This window comes from Drosophila willistoni (genome assembly GCF_018902025.1).
Source record: "Drosophila willistoni isolate 14030-0811.24 chromosome 2L unlocalized genomic scaffold, UCI_dwil_1.1 Seg196, whole genome shotgun sequence".
Lineage (NCBI taxonomy): Eukaryota > Metazoa > Arthropoda > Insecta > Diptera > Drosophilidae > Drosophila > Drosophila willistoni.
In genome coordinates this window covers 7,375,656-7,400,252 of record NW_025814048.1, presented here as the reverse complement: position 1 = coordinate 7,400,252, position 24,597 = coordinate 7,375,656, and the positions used below count along the sequence as shown (strand labels likewise).

Sequence of the window (24,597 nt, the reverse complement as noted above, 5' to 3'; positions counted from 1 at the left end):
ATTGAGCTTTATTTCGTGGTTAAGGTATTCTTGAGCCTCAGGCTGAAATTTTGTTCTAACTTAAAAGAGAATCTCTGGCTTAAAACATCCTTTTTTATATATTTGCTCATTAAAGGGTATTTTGGTAATCCTACTGTTTCGTCAACTGACCGCCTCAGCCTTAGTTTAATAATACTTACTGATAATTATATTTCTTAAAGATTATCAAAAAAATTGTAATACATGAAAATATCCTTTGAGACGTTCTTTGATTAAGAATTCTAAGGAATTAATTTCGAACTCGTTTTTAAATAGTTTTGATATCAGAATTAGTGCCTTTTGAAAATTGTATGTAACTATAAATATGAACAAATAATAACATTAATATGATGTTTAATTAATTACAATGTTGTACAAAGTAATAATACTAGACCTAAACAAAAATAAGATTACTAACCACAAGGCTAAGTCTATATGAACAAATATGATTCACGTAATTACAATTAAAAACATAAAATAAAAATATACCACTCTTTTTGTTTTTCAGGTTTATGTGCAAAATGAATCAAACAGAAATTATACTTGACCAAATCTTTAAAAATGATGCGACAAATATTGTCTTTTTATTGAGTACCTAATAGGATATGATATCCATCCATATCAAACTTACAATTTAACAAAACAAGATGGGATTACTGACCAAAACTAAAGGAACGTCTTGTTAAAAAAACAAAAAAGTTTCCCATCATCATTGGTTCTAAAACTTTGTAGACAAATGCTTAGTTGAATGTAAAACTGTTACGTCTCGTGAATATACATAATCAGCACCAATTTAGCCACCTTTTCTGATTACTTAATTAAAGGTCATCGGGAATATTTAGCTTGCACACTATAAGTTAATGCAAATTAAATGGCAAGCAAGTTCCAAATATCGTTAAAATTAATGCTTTCTACTACTAAATCCCCCCCTCTTTCACTCGACTGTCATTAGTCTAACTCATTCTAACTGTAAAGACAATTTTGATATCTCAATTAGTTTGCCTTCCGTTTAATTTGTTAATTAGTTGTTGTAAAAAACAAAAAAAAAACTCATGCTCGTAAAAATTCTGTTTATATTTGCTTCCTGTGCAAAATTTAGCGTTTTAACAACAAACCGTTAAATGTTTTTGTGCGTGTGTGTGTGTTTTTTGTTTTCCAGCTAAATGAAATAAATATTTATTTATTAATAATGTCTAAATAATAATGCTCTATTTTTGGCCTTCTGCAAGAGCATTGCTCTGGGTAAGTACATAAATATATACAATTTGTATCTTCTGCTGCTGTTGCTGACAAATTATTTAAACAATTGTCTTCTATTGAATATTGAACACACATTTCGCTTGCTGCTGTTGCTGTTATTGTTGTTGTCAACAACGTGTCACGACAACAACGCAACATGAATTGAAACGATTCGACAAAACAAAATAAAAAGTTCATATAAACATTTATGCATAACCCAATAAAACAATATAATATATAATATATATGTGTATGTATAGTATGATGATTTTGATGATAACAATACAAGAGAGAGAAAGAGGGGTTCAATGACTCTCTTCGCTGCTGTCATCCACACTTCATGTTCAATAGCATTTTCAACTGACAACAAGCAAAACCAAATTCAACAATTATTTACTTAATGCACTTTATATTAAAAACGAAAAAAGTACCGCAAAACAACATAATAAATAAAACTTGATTTGAATTTGTTTTGCGTAGTCTACAAAATTAAACAGCAAAACTCAATTTAGTAAGTTATTTAGAAGTCAAATAATAATAAAAATCTTTTTTGGGTAAGTTTCAAATGCCGTTATTTATATAGAAGTTTAATGTGTCACGTGTCCACATAATATCAATTAATTTGAAAAAATCCCAAGTCGTTTTTAAGTCTTCTGATATCTTAACATCTTTTTGGCTTTTTTAAGTAGAGCAATTGGTATGCAGTTTTTAAAACAACTTGCGCGCTTTACTTGGTCCAATTAATAAAATTATATTTTAAGTACAGTTTCTGCGAGTTGTTGGAGGTAGCCTACTCGCTCTATTTAGTATACATTTGTTATACTTTATACTCGATTTTGAAATCATGACCAAAAAACAAAGAATAGAGAAAAGAAAGAAAACTACCGCACAATTTCATGTTTATAGGTTAAGTTGTAATTCTCAACTAGTTTAAGTAATTTAAGTAATGATTACACTGAAAATTCGTCTAAAAGCCTTAAATATTTTTAAGAAATTTATTTACAAAGTTTAAAGTTTATTACAAAGTTTAATCATCAAAAAAATCTAGATTTTTTTTACAATAAATCTAAAACACAAACATATACTAATACTGAATAAACATTCCCATATTTAGCTAGGGAATTTCAAAGGGTTACATGTTTAAGAAAAAGTAATGAAAATAAAAAGTAATCAATTTAAACTTTAAATGCCATATATGTATGTACATATGTATGTAACTGACTTGCGTTGATCAAATTAGATTAATCCATAGTTACTGACAGGGAGAACTTTTTGAAAGTCAAAAATTTACAGAGCAGGAAATGCAAGCATTTAATTAAATTTTAACATTTAATATTAAAAACTTCACATGTAAACAAAGTAAATGTAAAAAGTTTTTTTTTTATTTTTTACGAAGCTTAAAAAAATCAATGTCCGAATATTAATATTGCGACTCGCACAACATTCCCTTATAAGTCTTAACAATGTCAAACGATAAAAAATAAATATAGGTGAATTTTCGGTTTACTTTGATTTAATACTTCAAGTAGAAAAAAAAATTTACTGCTTAAATAAAAATTTGATCTTAAATTATTACTATTTCAATTGAGATATAAGACTAATTTGGGTAGAAGATCAAAAGCTATTTTCGATAAAATTTCAATAATTTTGTCATTTTGCACTAGCTACCAACGATTTACGATTAAATTATTAAATTAAACACACAATGATGAAAAAAAAAAGGAAAAATTAATATGCATACAATGAATTAGTTGCCCACTGACATTGAAATTTGCCAAACAAAAAAATAAAATCACACAAACATCGCATCAGAATGAAACTCACTTCGCTGCGACAATTTCACAGCCAGAGCTGTGTGTATATGTGTGTGTGCGTCTAATGTCGTCTTCCGGATCGGATCGGAAGATGAAGCTTTAAATCGATATCAATCGAAAAACAACAAAAAAAAATAGTTATATAAATACACATATCAACTCTCATCATCATCGTCGTCGTCGACGTCGTCTATATAACACTATCATGAAAACAAAATCAATAATCACAATAGAATCGCAATTGTTTCATTATTTCAATTTGCAATTTTAAGTTGCATGAGTTTCGCATTTCAATTGCAAACATACGCAAAATAAATTTAACACATTCGAAATCGGGAGTAAAAACGACTTTAAGATACCCCGTTTGAGGTTTTTAGCTTTAAGCTTACGAATTTATGTATTAAAATGATTTTAATTGAGTGTTAACTTCATATTGGTAATGTTCATTTACAAGTGTATCTTTTCGTTTTAGTTTGTTTTAAAAATTTCAGTTCTCTAACGCCAATATTCATTATTTAAACAATTTCGATGAAGTTTATTGTCTTAAAAACTTATAAAAAGGGTCAATTGAACAGTAAATGATATAATGCATTAGAAGTCTACTCTAAAAGTCTTTGATCCCTTTCTACCTTACTGATTATGAATGAAATATTATGGATTATAGTTTCTTAGACCTTAACATCATGGACGAATCTAGCGAGGAAGTCCAGGGGTCTGGAAATGTCAAATGTTTCGTATAATTTATGATAAATTTCATCTCTATGTAGCCTCAAAAAGGTTTTATGATGAATTTTGACAAAAGCTTTTCATCGAAAATTACTAAAATTACTGAGCCGAATATACAGATTTCTTAAAATAATAATATTGTATAAATTATTGCATAAAATTCATATATCTCATGGGTTATATACCACTAAATATACCACTTTGATAATTTATCTACAGGGTATTAATAAAAAAAAAAAGCGAAAACACTTGATTGCTGTCAATTTGGATTCTTTTTTTGACTTGCGGTGATTTATGGATTGATGGAAAACGATGAAACCTCTTTATGGAATTTGAGGTTTGTAGGTGGCTTTTTGTTTTTTGATTTTTACATATGTATGTCTATAGAATATATCTTTTATTTGCGTTTATTAAATGTTGGTCTGTTGGTTGGTCGGTCGATTGCGATTCCGATTGACTCGGGTTCATTGCGCTACAACTGTGAAAAGAACTTCCGATCCTATAGATTTGGAACTCATTGTTAGTCCGTCTGTACAGTGTGACATCAAGGCATATTTATTAGCGATTTATGTGCCCCGATAATGGTCATTTGCGTATTTATGACGAATACGTTTAGCACATTGGCAAATAGTTTTCGTTTTAAATGCCATTATTTTTCCCACAATCAACGGAAGTTGTCAAAAAAAAAGAAATACGAAAAAAATAACCAAACTGAAAACAGAAACAGCTGTACAGGTATTTCCCCCCTCTTAACAAAAACCAAACTGAAATTCACTTGAATTAAAATCAACATTTAACCTCGTCTTCATATTCGAATTCGCAGCCATTGACGTCATTGGAGGTTCAATGCGCTGGCTGCTGCTGCTGCTGTTAATACCCTTCTGCTTCTCCCCTCTGACCTAAATAGATAGAGAAATTCAGGAGATTGGTCAATACACACACAGAGAGAGACTGACTTGCCTATGAACTCTGACCACTCCCACCACTCACTCCCTTTTTTCGGGGGAAAAGCTGTCTGCTGCATTTTGCAATGCATTTCAAAACGAAAGCCATAAATATGCATAAGAAATTTTTTGTTTTATTTTCTTTTATGACAGGCCACGGAACTGCATATATACGGGAAATTGTTGCAAGTCGTTGAATGTTTGGCTCATATAACAGATATTATCAAACAACATGGAAGAAACAAGTTTGAATTGGTCTAAAATAATTTATTACTTTTGACCTAAAATCGATTCATTTTAATTAAATATTATTTTTCCCTTAAGTCTAAAATTAAATATAAGACCGAAAAGATTGTTAGTGAAAGTAAGTAATAGAAAATGTTTCTTTTATCAGAATTTTGTTTCCAAACTGTTTTAATTTTTAAAGAAAATGTAAAGAAAATTCTGATAGCTAAAGAGCCGAAATTTTATATTCCTATATCCTTATTCTAAGAAGAAAAAGTTTAAGTGAGTTAAAAGTGAGTTTAAGAAAAATAAAAAATCTCACATTAATGTGATCTAGCTAAGAACTTTACGTTTCAACTAAGAACTTTGTTTCTGTATCCTTTATTAACTATGGCTATGTTCTATATGATCCCTCTCATACTTAGAAATATGTTTTAGACTTTTCTCAGCATTTTACAGAATTTCCGCTCTCAAACGAATCTTTTTATAGTTTAACGAGGTTTTAACTAAATAGCCATTAATAAATTCATTATCTAATCATTAATGAGTCTTTAATCGAAAGAAAGAGTAGCCTAGCGACGAGATTAAATAAATCGTTTAATCATTTTTGACTGTTTTTGAGTAAAACGACTAGGTTTTTGGTCTTGGAATCTTGTGTTGTATTATAAGCAAGTCATTCTTGAGTCAAATTTTTAATCATGGCCTATACTCATTTTTAGAGTCTTATTTTGATACACAGTTATTCTTTTTCAAGTCGTATTTTAATGCGAAGCGATGTTTTTCATGTCGGGTTTAAAAAAGTAAGAAAATAAAACTATTTTCTTACTTTTTACACATCAAGATAATTTCTGTTAAGACAATCTTTCAAATGCTAGATGGTAGGCATTATAAACAGACGATAGGATAATAACATTAAACCCCTAGTTACCTTATAAGCAATTTAGTATTTTTCTATATTTTATAGAATTGAAAAAATAATATAACTGAGCCATCTTAGTTTTCTTACTCAATCTAGTAGGCCAATTTCCGAATGTTTATATATTTCAGTTCAATAGACAAAAATATTGTTTGAGATTGGAGTCAAAAGCAACATTACAGAAATAAAACCAAAATGTCGGGACGTGAAGGTGGCAAAAAGAAACCCTTGAAAGCGGCCAAGAAAGAAGCCAAGGATCTCGATGAAGATGATGTGGCATTTAAGCTAAAGCAAAAACAACAGGAGAAGGCTCTGGAAGCTGCCAAGGCAAGTGCTGGCAAAAAGGGACCTCTAGTTGGTGGCGGCATAAAGAAATCGGGCAAGAAATAATCAATGGAGAAAGTAAATTACATAATTGCAATTGCATTATGTGAAAGTGTTGAAAATTTAATGGTTTATTAAGAAGAAATATACACACATTTAAGAGAACTATATTTTTTATCTCTGAAACGATGATTCTTTAATCACGCGCCCATCTCGAACATTGTCTACCACAAATGGGTCTCGAGAAATTAAAACCAATATTGCAAATAAAGAAAACAAAAAAAAGTCAACGCGTCATCAACTTAAGATTCAGCTTAAATTGTGCAATGACCAAAAGAGCAAAAACAACAAGTCCAACCAAAATTTAAGCAAAGATGCTTCTCAGAAAAGTTAAAAATTGAAGTATGAAGCATCCTTGGGAAAGAAAGCAGCAGCCATTTCATGTTAACAGTTATTAAGGAGAAGAGAAAAAGGGAAGAGGGCCGCCGGGGGGAAGGAGAGAAGGCAATTTATTGCATTGCAAATAAATAAAAAGAAATTACACGCAGATTTTGTTGGGCTGAGATTACTGACTTAATGCCAAAAGATTTATGCCAAACAATTAAGGGGCAAAAGAGAAGGCTGGGGGTAAGCCAAGTTTATAACAATTGTCTACAATTAGGCCAAAATAATATGGCCTTGAACACACATTTTGGGGCAACAACAAACTTAGATGAGATGCATTTTTCTATGCACTTCATGTATTATATATTTTTTCAAGCTGAAATCGAGCAAAAGCCACAAACAAAAAAAAAACAGACTGTATTGGCCAGGCCCAAAAAATTCAAGTGCCTGCTGCCAATACGTTTACAGTTATACACAGATGTGAATGGGAGAGTGAATGAGTGAAGGAGAGAGAGAGCCCAAGAAGGAGAGGGCTGGTAAGATAAATTTAATTAATGACTTCAATGATGATTTTAACTTTTTTTTGTCGTTTTTGTTGTTTTTACATGTGATTTACCGGTTTTTGAACTTTTCCCTTATGTTTTACGCTCTCTCTCTCTCTTTCTGTCTGCCTCTGGTTATCTCTAAATTTATGCAGCTTTTTGTTTTTATTTTTCTTTTTTGATTTTCGATTTTTGTATAAAAATGCATTTCTCTTCGTGACAACTTAGGGTGGAGTAGCTTGTGTGATCAAGGGGGGGAAGGGACTTCATTGGAATGTGTGTCAAAGTTTCTTAAAATAACTTCCTGTTGAATGAATTGGCCGGCAGGGGGGTAGTGGAGGTAGAAAGCAATTAAACAGTCTTACCTCGAAATTGGGTCAAGTCTAATGCACTTGACATTGACACGCACTCAAAAAAAAACATACAAAATTTGACTTAAACTCGTAAAATCATCATTGTCTGGGCAAAATAATAAACAGAACATTTGTCTAAATAGATTTATCATGAAAAATACGTAATGATTTCGTATTGTAATAGAATACAATATTTACCAAATGGAAAATCAAATGTAACTGTCGAATTGTTTATGAAGTGTCTCACTTTGAAGTGAGATACTTTGTACTCGTAGGCCCTAAGAGAGGGTATATAGGGAGCAGCCAAAGGTGAGTGAATAAGAAGACTTTTCTGCCCTTACCTTCTGAATCAACATGTAACAACTGTGTCATTTAAATTTATATACCTTACACCTCGTTGCAGGGTATTTAAAAGTCGCCATTTAGTTGTCACATAACAATTACTTACAGCTGTAAGGTTGATCATAAAATTTTTAATGGTTTTTGAACAAGGTAGTGGCCACACGATATAAATTAGAAAATATGCATTGATATTAGGCTACATTTTCTGCTTTGATTACCTAATTAGTTTAGAAACTTAACTAAATTCTAAAATGTTTAAACTTTAAGAGCACCCTGTATATTCATTTATCAACATACGCATTAAAAACCTTACAGTGACATAGTTTTGAACTTCGCATTTGTTGTATTTCTTTGATTTTCTGCACAAAAAGAAATCTCATCATTGAAATTCCGCAAAAAAAAAAAAAACAAAATCCGACACGAGAGAGAAAAACTCACAATAATAAAGCAGATGAGTTTATATGTATTCATCAATATGCAAATATATTGGCGCCACATTAACTAGCATTAACACAAGATGCAATAAACGATAAAAGAGATGTGAGCCAATACCCCAAAACAATAACAATAACCAACTATTTATAATTTTAACTTATTTCGATGTATTTTATAGGTGAGGTCGCCGTTTTTAGTTGGGAAGGCTAAACAAATTTTAATAATTTCTGCAGAACTCACATTTTTTTACTCAAAGTTAGTGAATATAGTGAATATCTTTAACTGTTTTTTCTACTAATTAATCTTTAATTATTTTGGCTAAGAACTGGATACTTTCTTTTGTCTAACAGAAGTTTATCTTTTCTTATCTTATATAAGTATTGTAAATTTTAAAAAATAAACAAATATTTTTTGAATTAAAGTTAAGAAAGCATCAAAAGTGAAAAACTTCAAAGATGTTTTCATTTCTCTTTGAAAAAAGGAAAAAGAAAAGTTTAAATAAAAGTATTAAGGTTTGTAGATTATAATCGAATTAATAATTAAATAATTGGAAACCGGAAAAATTATATTTATAAAGGTATCAACTAATAACTCAATGTGCAAAGCACTTTAAAGGTTTATTCGTTTTCCTATTATGGGTGACAAAATAAGATGTTAATTTTTAAGTACTTGCAAACTAAAGCTCTATATATTATATTTATTTATTATCTGTTTTCTTAAAGATCACCTAAAAAGTTCGTGGAAACGTTTATATGGAACAGTAGTCTAAGAGGGGAAGAAATAATAAGTGCCATAATAAATTGTTAACTTCCCAGAAAGAAAGTTCAATTTAGGTCATAAACTTGCAAACATATATTTTAGCCTTTTGTAGTGAGGTCGTAATGGCTACTGAAAAAGTGAACCAAATTGACTTACTTGGGTGAACCCTCTAAATGTTATAAAAAATTTGGCTTAAAGCCCAAGTATGTAAGCACTTGACGGTCCAACAAGGCCAGGAAAAGGACTTTGTGCCAAATTTAAGCCCATACTGAGAGCACTTCTTTAATTAGAAACTATTCATAAAATGCTCAAAATTGCAAACTATTTAAACTATACATCTAAACAAATCAATAAAAATTATTGTAATAAAACAAATTATTCAAACTTAATTTCCAACTTTGATAAAAATCAAAACTGAATTAACAGAGAAATGTTAATTGAAAACTTTATAATTTATAGCATACTTTTCGGCTTATATTGTGGCACATACAATTATGGCCTACTTTTTTGGTTTTCATTATATTATTTATATATTTATTTACATAAACAATTAACAATTCTAAATAAAAAAAAAAAGTAAATTTACTTACGGTTCAGCTTCGATGGATTTCAATTTGGCCACATAATTTGACGGTATATAACCTTCCTGTCTTGTTTTCTTGCTTCGTGCCAGCCACCAGTCACCCTGGATCAATAAAGGAAGGGAGAAAGAAAGAGAGTGAAAATATGTTAAAACGTGTAAATAATAATTTAATCAATTGCATTATGTTGATAAATATTTGATAATAAATATCTGCCTATAACGCTTTTGTCAATTTGACATAACACTATAAATTCAATTCGGGCCAAAGCCGTGGGCGATATTCGAAACAAACGATTGAAACATTTTTTTGTTTTGATAAATTTACTAACATGGGCAATGAGGAAACTCTAAAGGTGACCTAACAACAGAAATAACATTTAGCAACTCAAACAAAACAAACTATTTTTATACATAAGGAAAATGTGAAAATTTCACATATGTACATACATTTTGTGGGTATTCTTTGTGGGATAAAAAGTAGTTTTACGTATTTACTTAATATTGATTTAATAATATACAGTTTTTATGATTTTGTTTTGAAAATGTTTGGTATTCATCATTCACAAAGAAATATGAGAAAGGGCAATACAATATTTATTTCAGATACTCTATCAAATAATTGTTGAAAAATTTTCAATTACTATAAAAGCTGATAGTAATCACTGAATCATATACCTATTGTGTTATTTGACTGACTATTGCATACTTTAGGGGGCATAATTATACCTATAATAAATGGATAAATTATGCCCCCTAAACTATGCAATAGTCAGTCAAATAACATAATTTTGGAAAAGTTTTTAAACGCTTTTAAAAAGTGCTGTAGTTAAAAAATGTTGCTCATACTTGATAGAGAATTTTGAGTTAGCGGTAAAAATATTTTCGCTTTTAAGTCCTTGGATCCGATTTGAATCACAATTCAAACTCCATTAATGTAGTGTTAAACATTTTGACAGTATTTAAAAATTTAGGTTCATAATTTCGTACTTATATACACCTCGGTCAATCGCAAAGAGACAAGTTAATTGTATATTTTTATGTTTTTTTCTTCAACATAAACTATTTTGCCCAGGATACAGCAATTCGCTACACTTTAGATATATATGGGAGAAATCTCCCAGGTGTTAATTAAAGATATATACTACATATATCTTCACGTAGAGACTTATTTTGTAACTCTTTACCTAAAATTTGGCTGTAATATAATTAAAACAATTTGTTAAAAGTATTGCCAATATTCTCCACAGTCCCAGATACTTATTTTGTGCCCTGATTATACTACCAACTCTCTTTCAAACAAGTTTAAATAAAAAGTAAAGTCTCTCAAAATATTTAAGTGTATAGAAAGTTCGTTGTATTGAGGAAAAAGTTCATATGAAGCGGTGTCTATAATTTTTTTTTATTACTATTGGTTGCGCTGCAGAAGAAGAGCCGCAGACAAGGAGGCGCAAAAAGAAAAACACGAAAAAACGGTAGAAGAAGTTGAGAAGAAGCACAAAAAAAAGGCGAAAATTAAATTAAAACTTTATTCATTTGTGTTCAGTTAGTTGTTGCTTGGTGGTTATTTGGTGGTTTGTTACGCGCTTTTCATGTCTGCCACAAACAACAATCCACAACAACAGCAACCACGATATACATTAACTGGCTTTTGCCAAATTTGTGCAGGTGGCGAAGATATATATAAAACACACAAAAACAAAAACAAAAACTGAATATTCATATGAAAATCAACAGCGGCGAGCCAAACTAGTTATTTTTTGTTCATTTCTCTCTCTTTTTTATTATTATTACTCATAAATTTGCACTCTGGTAGCCCATGTATTTTATCTGTCGCTGTTTGTTGTTGTGCTTTGATTATCGCCCTCCTCTCTCTCAATTGAAGAGTGAAGCTCAAAAAAGCAGACGCCCTAAGTGCTATAGCTATCATTAGATTATGATTGTATACATACATATGTTCATACATACATATTTGTTTATTTGTTTCTCTATCTATCCATCTATCTATCAGTGTAGCTCTTGCAACTGAAAAAGGTCAATGAACAGGCACTATTTTAGGGTTCATTGTTTATTTGTTGCGCTGTGATTTTCATTTCATGCTCGCGACGCCAATGAAGACGACTTGGAGCAGCTACCATGTCTGTGCCGTGCCCTCTATATGTCTTATTAAAAAAAAAGAAGAAAAAAAAAACAAAACAAAGTGCATTTCATAATCGCGTGATTTACTTTTCCAGCAAAGGCAAAAAAGTTGGGGGTTTTTTTCAAAAATGTTATCTTTAATTTTTTATTCGATATGCTTTCATGGTAAAGTGAAAGACATAAAAATCAAATTGGAATGGTCTTATGTTAGACCTAGATTTTAAATCCATGACAATGGAAATAGAAGAAATCAACTTTCAATAACTCAAAAGTCAACATTTTACATACTTAATCTCTAACAAATGACTATAACATCATCTATATAGATGTCTAGCTTCATTCTCTCATTTACTAACCCAATGTATATCGCCAATAAAATTCTATGTAAACATTGATTCAACAGATTTTATTGAGAATTTAAAGGTATTTCTGACTGTTTACCATTCAACATGTTAATGTCTTTGAGCAGTTCTTAGAATATAAGCATATCAGATTAATTATAATGCATTTCCTTTATGCATTTAGATTTAGAAAATATTTAGACTAAGCGACAAATTGATACCTATTGTAATGTAGGTAAAAATAGTAAATTATTTATATAATTCTTTAGCTCCGACGATGTTTTTATTAACTTATAGCGAGAGGCATTTGAAAATCTTAAATTCCCTAAATAAATTTCATTGTAGCTATAAGTTTCCATTCTCATAGGATATTTCTATATTGTGACAAATTTCTCACTTTAATCAGATTTTGCTGTTTCTAAATTTTAAAATTTGACACTTTTCGGTAGAAATTTCTTGTTGTTAACTATATTTAAATCTATCCAGACTTGGACAACTTGGCAACAAATATTTAAAATTCTTACTAAAAAAGTTCAATTTTGTTTGATTTAAATACAAAACTTAATTTTGCTTCTGAAAATCTAAAAATGCTCTTCTGTATATAGTTTATGAGGTCGGAGGGGTCTGCTACAAGGGTATAAAAATAAAGTTACAGGAAACCCCCTATTTAAAGTTTCATAGTCGACATATGTACATATCTATATTGACGAAATAAAGTTCGATTGGTTATTGGTCAACACAGAGAAAGCTTTAGTGGTTCGACAGCTACGGTTCCTGTATTTTTGTCTGCCTTTAGGAGATGTCCGCCTGCGGTAGATGCTCTTGGCAGTTTGAAATTCGTCCGGCTATGAGAGATGTCCGCCGAACCTGTCCGCGACTAGAGCTTTCACCTTATTTAAACAAATTTTCCGACTCTCTACCCATTTTTAAAGGAATTCCTCCATCATTGGTTAGTTGTTAATCTCCCTAGTGTTTTTTCTTTATTTTCTTGAAAGTTGTGCTTACCCTGCGTATATGCAAAACCTTATCGCAACAAGTATGTATGCAAGTAATTCCGTCACAAATTCAGGTTTTTATTATTTTTTGCAATGTGGGGTTGCTTTTCAGAGCTAAACAAAGGCAGCGGCAAATTTTTTCTGGGCCAACAACCAGGCTGGCAGCTTGGCGAAGTCGAGTAAAGTGTAGAGAGGATCCTTGAAGGGTTTCCCTTACAAAAGTGTGTGAGTGCAGCAGCAGCAGCCAGCTTTGACTGAGGGCGTTTATTATAAAAAACAAAAAAAAAACAGAGTATACAAAAATATGAAAAGCATTTCTTTCCATTTTTTTTTTTTTTGTTTTTTTGCCTACATACACATAAGATAAAGAATGCAGTGACAATGAGGAGAAACAACAGCCAACGACGACGAACCTACAGAAGGCAAAATGTTGTAGTACTCTCTCTCTGTACGGGCACACCCATAAACTATGTGTTTACAACATTTTTTTGATTTCTATGCACGGCTTAAAAAAAAAGTCCACAAAAGGGAAGCCTTCACAGTGTGTCCGGAGTGAGAGTGAGCTTCTTATACGCTGGTTTTTCTGTCGTCCAAAGTACTATGTGGTTTAGTATGTGTGTGTTTAATTAAACGCTGCCACCGGAAACGACTGACGACCATGTACACCAACAGCTGGTGACAGCGAGCCATTTACGACTGCGTACGGGCCAGAAGGTCTTCAATTCGTATTTGCTGATGCGCCTTTAATTGAGTCTACGGAATTACTGCACAGAATGTACATGATGATTTGATGTAACAACAAGCCGCATGGTCTTCTAAGGGGGAGTACGCAATCTTTGTCTTTTGGCCCAAAGCCAAAGGTGGACGTCATGCCTTTTGGCGCCTTGTGCCGCCACTTGTCTAGTTCTTCGTTCTTTCTTTTTTCGTAAGGTGGTCATGGCTGACGTCAGGTCTTTAAATTGTGTACATATTTTGGCATCTATGCCATAATACAGCATATTGAGCAGGATTAGAGATGCTGCTTGATCAGTTGGATGACCTCCAATGCTGGCTAATCATAGAATTTTTTGTGTAATATACATACTACTACGTATATATGTGCATATATGCATGGCGTTTTGTTTACTCAATGCCAGAGCGTACACACACACACACACAGTGTCTCGTTTGTCTTGTCCGTCTGCTGCTGCTGCTGAGTCTCAAGTGGAGTTGTTTGCTGCAGTTCGGGTTAATTATGTTTGACTTGTGGCAGCAGCAATTGAAACCATGTTGTTGTATGACATAGTGAAGTTTATATACTCTATCTTAAAAAGAGAATAATTACCAATTGGATTGTTTTATACCCTTACAGAGAGGTATGTTTCTGTTTCCATGCAAACAAGTGTTTTAATTTTTAAGCTATTAAAGTGAATCTTTATACATATTTAAGCTCCTTTTTGAGGTGGGTAGCACATTTATCTGACTTAAAACTATAACATATAGAAAAAAATTGCTAACATGGTTTGAACTCTGTTTGTGTAAAAGAGACATTACCAATTATGTATTTTTTTAGTTTTCTTACAAGCCCAAAATAGAGAGTGTAAGGAGCTACAGGTAAAAGAGAGAGAGAGAGATAGCCGACAACATTTTGTTTTCAATTTATAATGATTTTCCATATATAAATATTAATAAATTAAGCTATTTTACTAAATTTTTTGGTATTTACAGAATGGTTATAAGATTTAATGTGAGTAAAGGTCTTCAATAGCCTTGAATTTTTCATATTTCTAGCTTGTTTTTTAATAGCTAGTTTCTATAGCCAAAGTTGCGGCTGTTGATTATGTTATGTTGGCCAAAAATTGCTTAAGTTTGACAATGGATATAACATTTGAAATTTATGATAACAAGAGAGAAAGAATTCTTAAGCTATGTTTAAATTTTGAAATTTTTTACACAGAATACATAATTATTTTGTTTAAAATTTACCCTTATAATAATGACATAAGGTAAGCTATAAAAACATTAATCATATGGAAAATTGATAGAAAAATATATAAATAGTTAAATGCTTAAAATATTTCACTATTCCTGTAGCTTTTTCGTTATTATCGGATATGTCAATGCATAATTATTTCTAGTCGATTTGAATCCGTAAAATTAGTATGTAGTTTTTGAAATAATTCCGCGAATTTGATTAATTTCTGTAATTTTATTCCATGCACAAACTTCATATGACTAATAAACAACTCTCTTTATGTTATTTTTTTTTCTTTCTCTTTCCGTTTGGGCCAATGTGGTAAATGCAAGAGGCAAATTGCCAGTCCATGCATCAAAATGCAGTCTGAGTTTAGAGTTTTTTGTGTTTCTTTTTTTCTGCATTAAATTTTTCTTTTTGTTTTCGTCTTTTTCATGGAGCTGGAGCTCAAGTGGCGTCGCCGACCGCAATTACAGTGTCTGGGACTAGTTCTGTGCCAAAAAGGAGGGAAATAAGCCAAACTAACTAACGAGAAAATATCTAGAGAATAGTTGGCGACATTGAAAGTGCAAAAATTATAGTTATTGAGAAACAAAAACGGAGAATTTCTGCATGATTATTATAAAGCTTGTCTTTTAAGCCATATTTATTATCACTGTGCATAAAATTAACTGTAAAAGATTGGTTTTTTTCTTTCGAATTTCTGCAAGGTTAGCTTGAAGCACATATTTTCTTTATGAAGAAAAAATAACTGTAAATTTTAGAGCCATGAATATTGCATGAGTCGAGTTTCGCCTTCGATGAATCGATTAATTAATAAGCAAACACCTACACGAATTGTAATTACTATATTTTATAGTTGATTATATTATTTGCTGGTAAATTAAAGAAAAATTCATAAAAAAAATTACAAGTTGCCAATTGGCGTGCCATTTGATAAGAAAATGTGTTCACTCTTTTGCGGAATGTTATCAGCCGTTAACTCTCTCTCACTATCCACTCCCACTCTCTCTTTCTCTCTCTCTCTGGTTTTGTGATTGTGTGTGTCTGATTCACTCACCTGTGTGTCATTCAATATCTCCAAGTGTTCGCCCTTGCGAAAACTTAAATCCTCATCCGTACGTGCATCATAATCGTAGAGGGCAACAAATATTTTTGCATTCGCATTTGCCGTATCATTCTCCGGGAGTTGTGGCACTGGTCGTATTTGTTCCGGCGGCTGGCCAATGGGCATTGTAATTTGTGGTACTCCGCCAACAACTCCAATCGCCGTTGCCGGATCATCCAGCTGGATGCGGGCATCGACATGATTGTTGTCGTTTTCCGACTGTTGAGTGCGTAGACAGTTGCCCATAACCGTTAGGCGGGTGGATTGGAAGGGAGGGACGAAGACGAATTAAATGCAATGAATGGAAGCCAAATTGTAGTTGTTGTTGTTGCGATATTACTGTTACTTTCACTCGTTTACAATTACAACCGTTTGTTTTGTCGTGTGTGTTTTTGTTGTTGTTTATATGCGATCAATTGGGTGTTGGCACTGCATTCCTCTCTTTCTTTCACTCTTTTGTTCTCTCGCTCATCTATAGCCGCTATCTTTTCGAGATGCAGATAACTTTTCTTCTTCTCTTCTGAGAAGTTGTAGACTTAAACTTTTATTTGATACTTAAAGCTTTAACTTTAACTACATTAATTAAATGCGACCGTGTATATGTGTGTGCGTATGGTGGATGTATGTATTTTTTTATCTACATATATCTATATATGTACATTTGGTATTTGGATGTGTGTGTGTGTTGTGGCTGTTTATGTGTATATGTGATGCTGTTGTTGCTGGCTGCCAAACAACTTTCCGCTCCGCAATCAAAAGCGACGACACGAAATTAATTTAAAAACACGAATTAACTATGGTTAGACATGCACGCACTATTATTTAGTTATTATTCTAATTTTCACGTTCACATTTTTTCTTTAACTATTTGTTCTTTTTTTCTATCCATTTCGATTGCTTCTGCAGCGATGCCAGTGAATTTTAACCAGTGCTGCCAAAAGGCCGTATTCCAACTAGTGCTGCCAGATGTTATGAATTTTGTAATTGACAATCGACTCAAAATTGCGTCGACTGGGCTCAACGTGAGTCGCAATATTGGAGAAGCGAATTGGCTTGTTAAATAAGAGCGAACATTTTTAAAAACGCGCCAAATTTTATTAAGCATCTATATTGTAAAGAATGAACCCGTTTGATGCATTAATTAATCTAGAAGTTGTCAATATTTGTTTTTAATATTAACTATAAACGAAAATAATACAAAACATTGCGACGTTACCAACACTGATTTTCACCCTCGCGTATCCTTTGCAGTTCTCAACACTCACTGTGAGAATTGTGGAACTAAAAATAACCTTTAAATACTTCAATATTGTTTAGTTTAAAAACAAAACAAGTAAACATTAATAAATAATTTGGATCGCTTTGATTATAGCAGCTAGAATACTTCGAGTAAGCCAGTAGGCATTGACGGGTATTAGCAGCTGGCAAGAGAGGGCGGCCTCTCCCAAATATTAAACAAATTTTCATTGAACTTAATTGTTTTAAACGAGCAAAAATATTAAATAAAACAACATAACCAACTATAGAGATGGATATCAAGTCGTTCCTCTTTGAATATTGCTCCAAAAATCATACGGAGCCAAAGTTTGAGGTGCGGCCAACTGGTAAGAAAACCGAAAGCCACCCTCCGGCCCACTCCATTTTTCGAATATCGATTAGATCCCTTAAATTTTCTTTCTCCCAGGACCTAAGCATCGACAGCGTTTTCTATGTGAAGTGCGGGTGGAGAAGTGCTCTTATGTTGCCGTGGGCAATTCCACCAATAAGAAGGATGCCGAAAAGAATGCTTCACGTGATTTTGTGAATTATTTGGTCCGCATGGGAAAATTAAATGCCGAAGATGTGCCTGCTGAGCCTGGTGCATCAGCGTCATCATCCAATGAATCACCAGCAATGCACCGAGGAGGTAATAGTGGTGGCGGTGGTGGTGGTTTTGGTGGTGGTGGAGGCAATGCTAATCGTTTCTTCGGCGGTCAGTCTGGGCCCCAGGATCTGGGTGAGGCATATCGTCCATTAAATCATCAGAGCAGTAGTAGCATGAGTAGCATGAGCGATCGCTTCAACATCATTGATCATATCCAAGAGCAAAAGGATATGAATGAAGCAGAATCGATTGATGTGAATGCAGCCATGCATGGCAATTGGACCATTGAGAATGCCAAAGATCGCTTGAATATCTATAAACAAGCCAATAATATACGCGATGATTATAAATATACACCGGTGGGTCCGGATCATGCTAGGTAAGGAATGTCCTTTGACAACTTTTTGGTTGCTCAGTTATGTTTTTTTTTTTTTTTTTTTGATATTCTGAGAGCTGCGTTCTGGATTAAGTCCCAAAATCTGGCACGCAGCCAAATTGTTTAATTTTCTGTACGCAACTCTTTGTGGGCAGCAAATTTCTAAAGAGACGGCAACAGAAGCCTTCAGAGCGACATGGCGTCCAAGTAACCAAAAAATTACTAAATCCATTTAAATATAGATGAAGCAGAGAACTGAAATGTATATATAATGTGGGATCAATGCAAAATTACATCGTTTACAACAACAAATTACTTTCAAGAGAATTGAAATGCTCTTAAAAGTAGTTTCTGAAGTGAATATCTTTATTTTTGAATCCATAATCAGGAATAGCTCACAATCGATCAATGAATGTAGAATTGTACAGATGAGATTGAATTTTATATGGAAGAGACCGGGGCTATTCGTGTATCCAAATGATCTGTAGATGACCCTTAACGTTCTTTATTAATCTTATCGCACTTTTAATATTCAGTAATTCACCACTAGCCATTAGCTCTTAACGAATTTCTGTGATAAATAACTGATGAAAATAATAGGAATCATTTATTTGGAAGATTTTTACAACAATTATTCATTAAAATATAAGTAAAACCTTGCATTTAAGCCGGCTTAAGGTCAATCTTCAAAAGGAGTTTATTTCAAGGGATTTTTCTCAAATATTTGACAGAACATTGACCTTAAACCGGCTTAGATGCAAGGTTTGACTTAAATATCAAAAAGATAGTAATCTAAACAGATCCATAAATATGTTAGACATCGTAATCTGAACAGATCCATAAGTATTTAAAACATTTTCTAAAAGATTTGGGCATATCTTTTAAAAAGGATCTTAAAGTATATGCACAAAAAAAAAGTTTGTTTTATTTTGAGCGAGAAAAATAAACCTAATTTTGTTTATTTTTAATAAATATATACATACATATAGTTTTATTAGATCAAAAAGGGATTTTATGGAGGTTTTCCCTCAAGAACTTTAGAGTTCTTCAATTTGATTTAATCTTTGCATAAATTCATGGATTTTACAAAAATCGTGATTGTTATAGTCCATTTTTTCTAGATTCTGTATAAGTAAATAACTTTTTTTTACTAAAAATATACAAAAATCAGTATTAACAAAATATTGATCTTTTTAATACAGTCGAGTCTCGATAATTCGAAATGGCACGGGAACAGAATTTCTTAGGAATTACTAAGGTTTTTAATTTACCGGCGTTTCCAAGGGACGAAGTTTTTTCAAGGGACCAGCAGTTTCTTACGAAATATTAGGGTGTTCGATTTAGCGGGGTACGAAGTACCGAGACTCAACTGTATTTGTCTGGAGCTTAAAATTCCTTGCACTGTTTAGAAATCGTATTCTAAGTCAGAGCTTGAATTTGAGTGATTCTTCATTATTATGAGTCCAATTCGTAAACTTATGTTATTTAAACAATATTGAATCAAATAGGGCAAGTTAGTCAGTCAAAAAATGTTTCAGATTGTCACGAATTTAGATCCCAACACGAATAGCCACGATCTTACCAAACTATACTAAAAACTAGTCAAGCTATTTTACTAGGTGAAGACGAGAGGAAGGAGTAAACAATTCGATCATATAGAAAGAAGTATGACACCGCATTGATAAACATTTCAGTTCCCTGATCAATGTTGCCGCATAAGCACGAACAACATCATCATCATCTTCCACGGCATCATTGTCTGCTAATGGGCGCCATGTGGCTCTGAAGGTCGTTTCACCTTTAACTTACTTAGCTGCCCACAGTTGCGCACATTTGGTAAGTAACTCCTTTTCGGGAGTGTTGAACCCTTTATAAACTATCTATTTTTGGACTTGGACTATTATAAGAGTTTCTTTCTTAATAATTATGACTTAATTTAGGAGCTTCATGGCTGAGCTATCTATATTTGTGCCAGCGCTTAAGCGTAAAGTGACAGCTAGGAATACGGGCTCGAATAAGAAATCGGCCAGTAAGTCGTGTGCATTATCTCTGGTGCGCCAGCTCTTCCATTTGAAGGTAATTGAGGCCTATAGTGGCACCCTAAAGAAGAAGAAGGACGAGGAACTAAAGCCGTATCCAGTGAAATTGGCTCCAGAGTTGATTGAAAGAATTGATGATGTTATCAAACAATTAGATTTGCCGGTGGTTAATCCACGTAATATCAAAATGGAACCAAATGGTACTCCATTACCATTAATCGTAAGTGATGACTAAGTGAAACCAAGAATGTTTTGGCAAGCCTATAACTTCGTATTTGGTCCTCTGCCTTTGCAGGTGAATAACAGTCGCGTGGATACATCCGAACCGTCGGCTGAACGTCAGGAGGTTTCAGTTATTCCCTGGGCTCCACCTAAACCCAACTGGAATGCCTGGCATGCGTGTAACATTGATGAAGGCGAATTGGCTACGGCCACCATTGATGACCTCTCGATGAAATTTGAACGTCAATTGCTAGAACGACGAAAGTCTAACGCGGAATATCGCACGTTCTTGGAGTTTCGCGATAAACTGCCAATTACCGCCATGCGTGCCGATATTATGCATGCCATCAATGAGAATCCTGTGGTCATTATACGCGGCAATACGGGTTGCGGCAAGACCACTCAAATTGCCCAATATATACTCGATGATTACATTAGATCTGGACAGGGTGCCTACGCCAATATCTATGTAACTCAGCCACGTCGAATTTCAGCCATCTCGGTGGCCGAGCGTGTGGCTCGTGAACGTTGCGAAGAATTGGGCGATTCGGTCGGCTATTCGGTGCGTTTTGAATCGGTCTTTCCACGGCCCTATGGTGCCATATTGTTCTGCACGGTTGGTGTTATGCTGCGCAAACTGGAGGCCGGTCTACGCGGCGTCTCGCACATCATTGTCGACGAGATTCACGAGAGAGATGTGAATAGCGATTTTTTGCTTGTCATTTTGCGTGACATGGTGGCCACTTATCCGGATTTACATGGTAAGATTTACTAGAAATGATTAATTGTCAATAGAAGTATCTGCCACAAGATTCTAGATCTAACTATATCCTTCTTCTATCTTCTGAGTCTTATCCAGTGATGGATTAAGACAGCCAAAAATATCGAAAATATTAGCTTTTACTTTCCTATTTGAAAGTTAAAACATAAATTGGTCAAATAAAGTCTTTAGGTTTAAATTTTTAAACATAAATTTTTGGTCAGTTTTTATGCCATGCATCCATAGGGTATGTAACAGGCAGAAGGAAGCATCCACAATATCTTGAACGCTAAAAGCAGTTGGCTACTTTTCAAAGCTTGCAACTGGAGATTCCACCTTTTTTATCTGCATACCCTTCGCCTTATTATTTATATTCTTTAATATTTCATATTTTCTTACTCATAATATCTTATATCTTATTCCTTTCAGTGATTCTCATGTCGGCTACCATTGATACGACTCTTTTTGCCAGATATTTTGGTGGTTGTCCTGTTATAGAGGTGCCAGGACGTGCCTTCCCTGTGGAGCAATATTTTTTGGAGGATGTTCTCCAAATGACCCAATTTGTGCCATCAATGGAGTCGCGTCGCAAACGTCGAGATGCCGATGATGATGATCAGCAGGTGGAAAAAGAAGATCGCGAAGAGCCCGAAGTGAATTATAATAATATTATTGATACAAAATATTCAGAGCAAACACGCAATGCGATGGCCGCTTTATCCGAATCGGATGTTAGCTTTGAGCTACTCGAATGTCTATTGATGCATATCAAATCGAAGGAAATACCGGGTGCTATATTAGTATTTTTACCCGGCTGGAATTTGATATTTGCTTTGATGAAATTCTTGCAAAATTCGCAACATTTTGGCAGCTCACGATATCGTATATTGCCATGCCATTCGCAAATACCACGCGATGATCAGCGTAAGGTGTTCGAACCAGTGCCCGATGGTGTGACCAAGATAATATTGTCCACCAATATTGCAGAGACATCGATAACCATCGATGATATTGTCTTTGTAATAGATATATGTAAGGCACGCATGAAGCTATTCACATCGCACAATAATCTGACCAGTTATGCCACTGTGTGGGCCAGTAAAACAAATATGGAGCAGCGTAAGGGACGCGCCGGTCGTGTACGTCCAGGATTTTGTTTCACCTTGTGCTCGAAGGCTCGTTACGCGGCCTTGGATGATAATCTAACGCCCGAGATGTTCCGCACACCGTTGCATGAATTGGCTTTGACCGTAAAGCTTTTGCATTTGGGTGCAATACATCATTTCCTGTCCAAGGCATTGGAGCCACCGCCGGTGGATGCTGTTATCGAGGCGGAGGTATTGCTGCGGGAAATGCGCTGCCTGGATGCCAATGATGAATTGACTCCGCTGGGACGACTCTTGGCCCGTTTGCCCATTGAGCCGCGTTTGGGCAAAATGCTGGTATTGGGCACAGTTTTCGGATGTGCCGATTTGGCCGCCAGCATGGCCTCATATTCCAGCACCTTTTCCGAGGTATTCGCCTTGGAAATTGGCCAACGTCGTTTGGCCAATCATCAGAAGGCTTTGAGTGGCATCAAGTGTTCGGATCATGTGGCCATGATTGTTGCATCACAAATGTGGCAGCACGCCAAGCAACGTGGCGAAATGGAGGAGATGAATTTCTGCGATTGGAAGGGTCTACAGATGTCCACCATGAATGTGATGTACGATGCCAAGCAGCAATTGTTGGATCTCCTGTCGCAGGCTGGTTTTCCAGAGGAGGCCATGATTACACACAAAGTGGATGCCCATTCGACCGATGATCCCGTCTTGGATGTCGCCCTGGGTTTGCTCTGCCTGGGTCTGTATCCAAATATCTGTGTTCACAAGGAGAAGCGCAAGGTCTTGACCACGGAATCGAAGGCTGCCCTTTTGCATAAGACTTCGGTGAACTGCAGCAATTTGGCCATTACTTTCCCTTATCCGTACTTTGTGTTTGGCGAAAAGATACGAACTCGTGCCGTTTCGTGCAAGCAGCTGTCAATGGTGGCTCCGTTGCAGGTGATGCTCTTCGGTTGCCGGAAAATCGATTTAGCACCCAATGGCGTTGTTCGCTTGGACAATTGGTTGAACTTTGAGATGGATCCAGAGCATGCCGCTAAAATTGGAGCCCTGAAGCCAGCTCTCGAGGATCTTATCACATTGGCTTGTGACAATCCGGCTAATGTACTTCAATTGGATGATTCGTATGCCAATTTAGTGGACACTGTACGAGATTTGTGCATCCAGAATGCTGGTGACTATGGAGTGAAACGTGAAAACGGCATTTTGCCGAATCAGTCGCGACAGTCTGGATTTGGTGGCAGATCAGGAAGTGATGGTGGACCACCCAAAAGAGCTCGCTATGACAGCGTGTCCAGTAGTAACTATAGCGGCGGTGGTAGTTCCTACGGAGGAGGAGGCGGTGGTCGCTATGGCGGAGGAGGTGGTGGTCGCTATGGCGGAGGAGGTGGCAACAGAAGTCGTTACGGTGGCTTTGGGAATGGCGGGGATAATGATGGCAATCGTAACCGTGGCTATGGATATGGAGGAGGCAACAATGGAAATCGAGGTGGAGGCTTTGGAAATGATGGCAATCGAGGCGGTGGCTATGGAAATGATGGCAATCGAGGCGGTGGCTTTGGATTCGGAGGCAATGGAGGTGGGGGTGGTGGTGGCTTTGATGAATATCGAAATGATAGTCGAAGCAGCAGTTCTATGGGATTTGGAGGCAATGGCAATGGAGGCGGCGGTGGCTTCAATGATTATAGAAATGATAGTCGAAGTAATAGTTCTCTTGGATTTGGAGGCAATGGTAACGGAGGCGGCGGTGGCTTCAACGATGACAGTCGAAGCAATAGTTCTAGTGGCTTTGGTAATGGAGGAAATCGCAACAGCGGCTTTGGAGGACAAGATTTTATACGAACTGGCGACGGAGGCGGTGGCAACAATTGGGGTCGCTATAACAATTGAATAACTTTGATCTATAAACATACATACATATATATACTCTCAAATGAATAATTATGAAGAATAACATAATAAATATGTTTACATTTTTTAATATATAATAAATATTAAATATATATATAAATTAAAGCTGATTGATTTGCGTTCCATTTTTTGAATTTTGGCTGGAAAAGAATTATTAATCTAAATTTGAAGCTTAACTAAATTT

The 24,597-nt window shown here is 34.5% G+C and overlaps 3 protein-coding genes across 5 annotated transcripts in view; 2 read left to right on the top strand and 1 right to left on the bottom strand.

The window, feature by feature from the left end:
- LOC6640625 (tyrosine-protein kinase Src42A) overlaps window positions 1-16,773 on the bottom strand; it is a 46,079-nt gene extending 29,306 nt beyond the window's left edge. For both annotated transcript variants that reach the window (XM_023181989.2, XM_002063084.4), the window contains exons 1-2: window positions 16,091-16,773; window positions 9,612-9,706 (exon numbers count right to left, since the gene is read on the bottom strand). In XM_023181989.2, the coding sequence (XP_023037757.1) occupies window positions 9,612-9,706; window positions 16,091-16,384 (389 nt within the window). In that variant the 5' untranslated portion in view covers window positions 16,385-16,773. The remainder of the gene's footprint in view (window positions 1-9,611; window positions 9,707-16,090) is intronic.
- Window positions 5,968-6,371, top strand: LOC6640626 (translation machinery-associated protein 7 homolog). Its single transcript, XM_002063085.4, has one exon. The coding sequence runs from the start codon at window positions 6,078-6,080 to the stop codon at window positions 6,270-6,272; it is 195 nt and encodes a 64-aa protein (XP_002063121.1). The 5' UTR covers window positions 5,968-6,077; the 3' UTR covers window positions 6,273-6,371.
- A 613-nt stretch (window positions 16,774-17,386) lies between the features above and the next one.
- Window positions 17,387-24,483, top strand: LOC6640501 (dosage compensation regulator). 2 transcript variants are annotated; one of them, XM_002063086.4, is made up of 5 exons: window positions 17,387-17,742; window positions 17,823-18,381; window positions 20,319-20,637; window positions 20,713-21,400; window positions 21,829-24,483. In XM_002063086.4, the coding sequence occupies exons 1-5, from the start codon at window positions 17,667-17,669 to the stop codon at window positions 24,390-24,392; spliced, it is 4,206 nt and encodes a 1,401-aa protein (XP_002063122.1). In that variant the 5' UTR covers window positions 17,387-17,666; the 3' UTR covers window positions 24,393-24,483. The 2 variants fall into 2 exon arrangements, with proteins under 2 accessions (XP_002063122.1, XP_023037773.1); XM_023182005.2 differs by lacking the exons at window positions 17,387-17,742; window positions 17,823-18,381 and adding an exon at window positions 20,115-20,214.
- Window positions 24,484-24,597: the final 114 nt, after the last annotated feature.

What these genes read in the sequence shown, in the direction of transcription:
- LOC6640626 (XM_002063085.4), top strand. Translation starts at nt 6,078, where the DNA reads ATGTCGGGACGTGAAGGTGGCAAAAAGAAACCCTTGAAAGCGGCCAAG.
- LOC6640501 (XM_002063086.4), top strand. Translation starts at nt 17,667, where the DNA reads ATGGATATCAAGTCGTTCCTCTTTGAATATTGCTCCAAAAATCATACG. An exon ending in GTTTGAGGTGCGGCCAACTG is followed by an intron (nt 17,743 to 17,822) that starts GTAAGAAAACCG and finishes TCTTTCTCCCAG; the next exon opens with GACCTAAGCATCGACAGCGT. An exon ending in GTACTCCATTACCATTAATC is followed by an intron (nt 20,638 to 20,712) that starts GTAAGTGATGAC and finishes CTGCCTTTGCAG; the next exon opens with GTGAATAACAGTCGCGTGGA.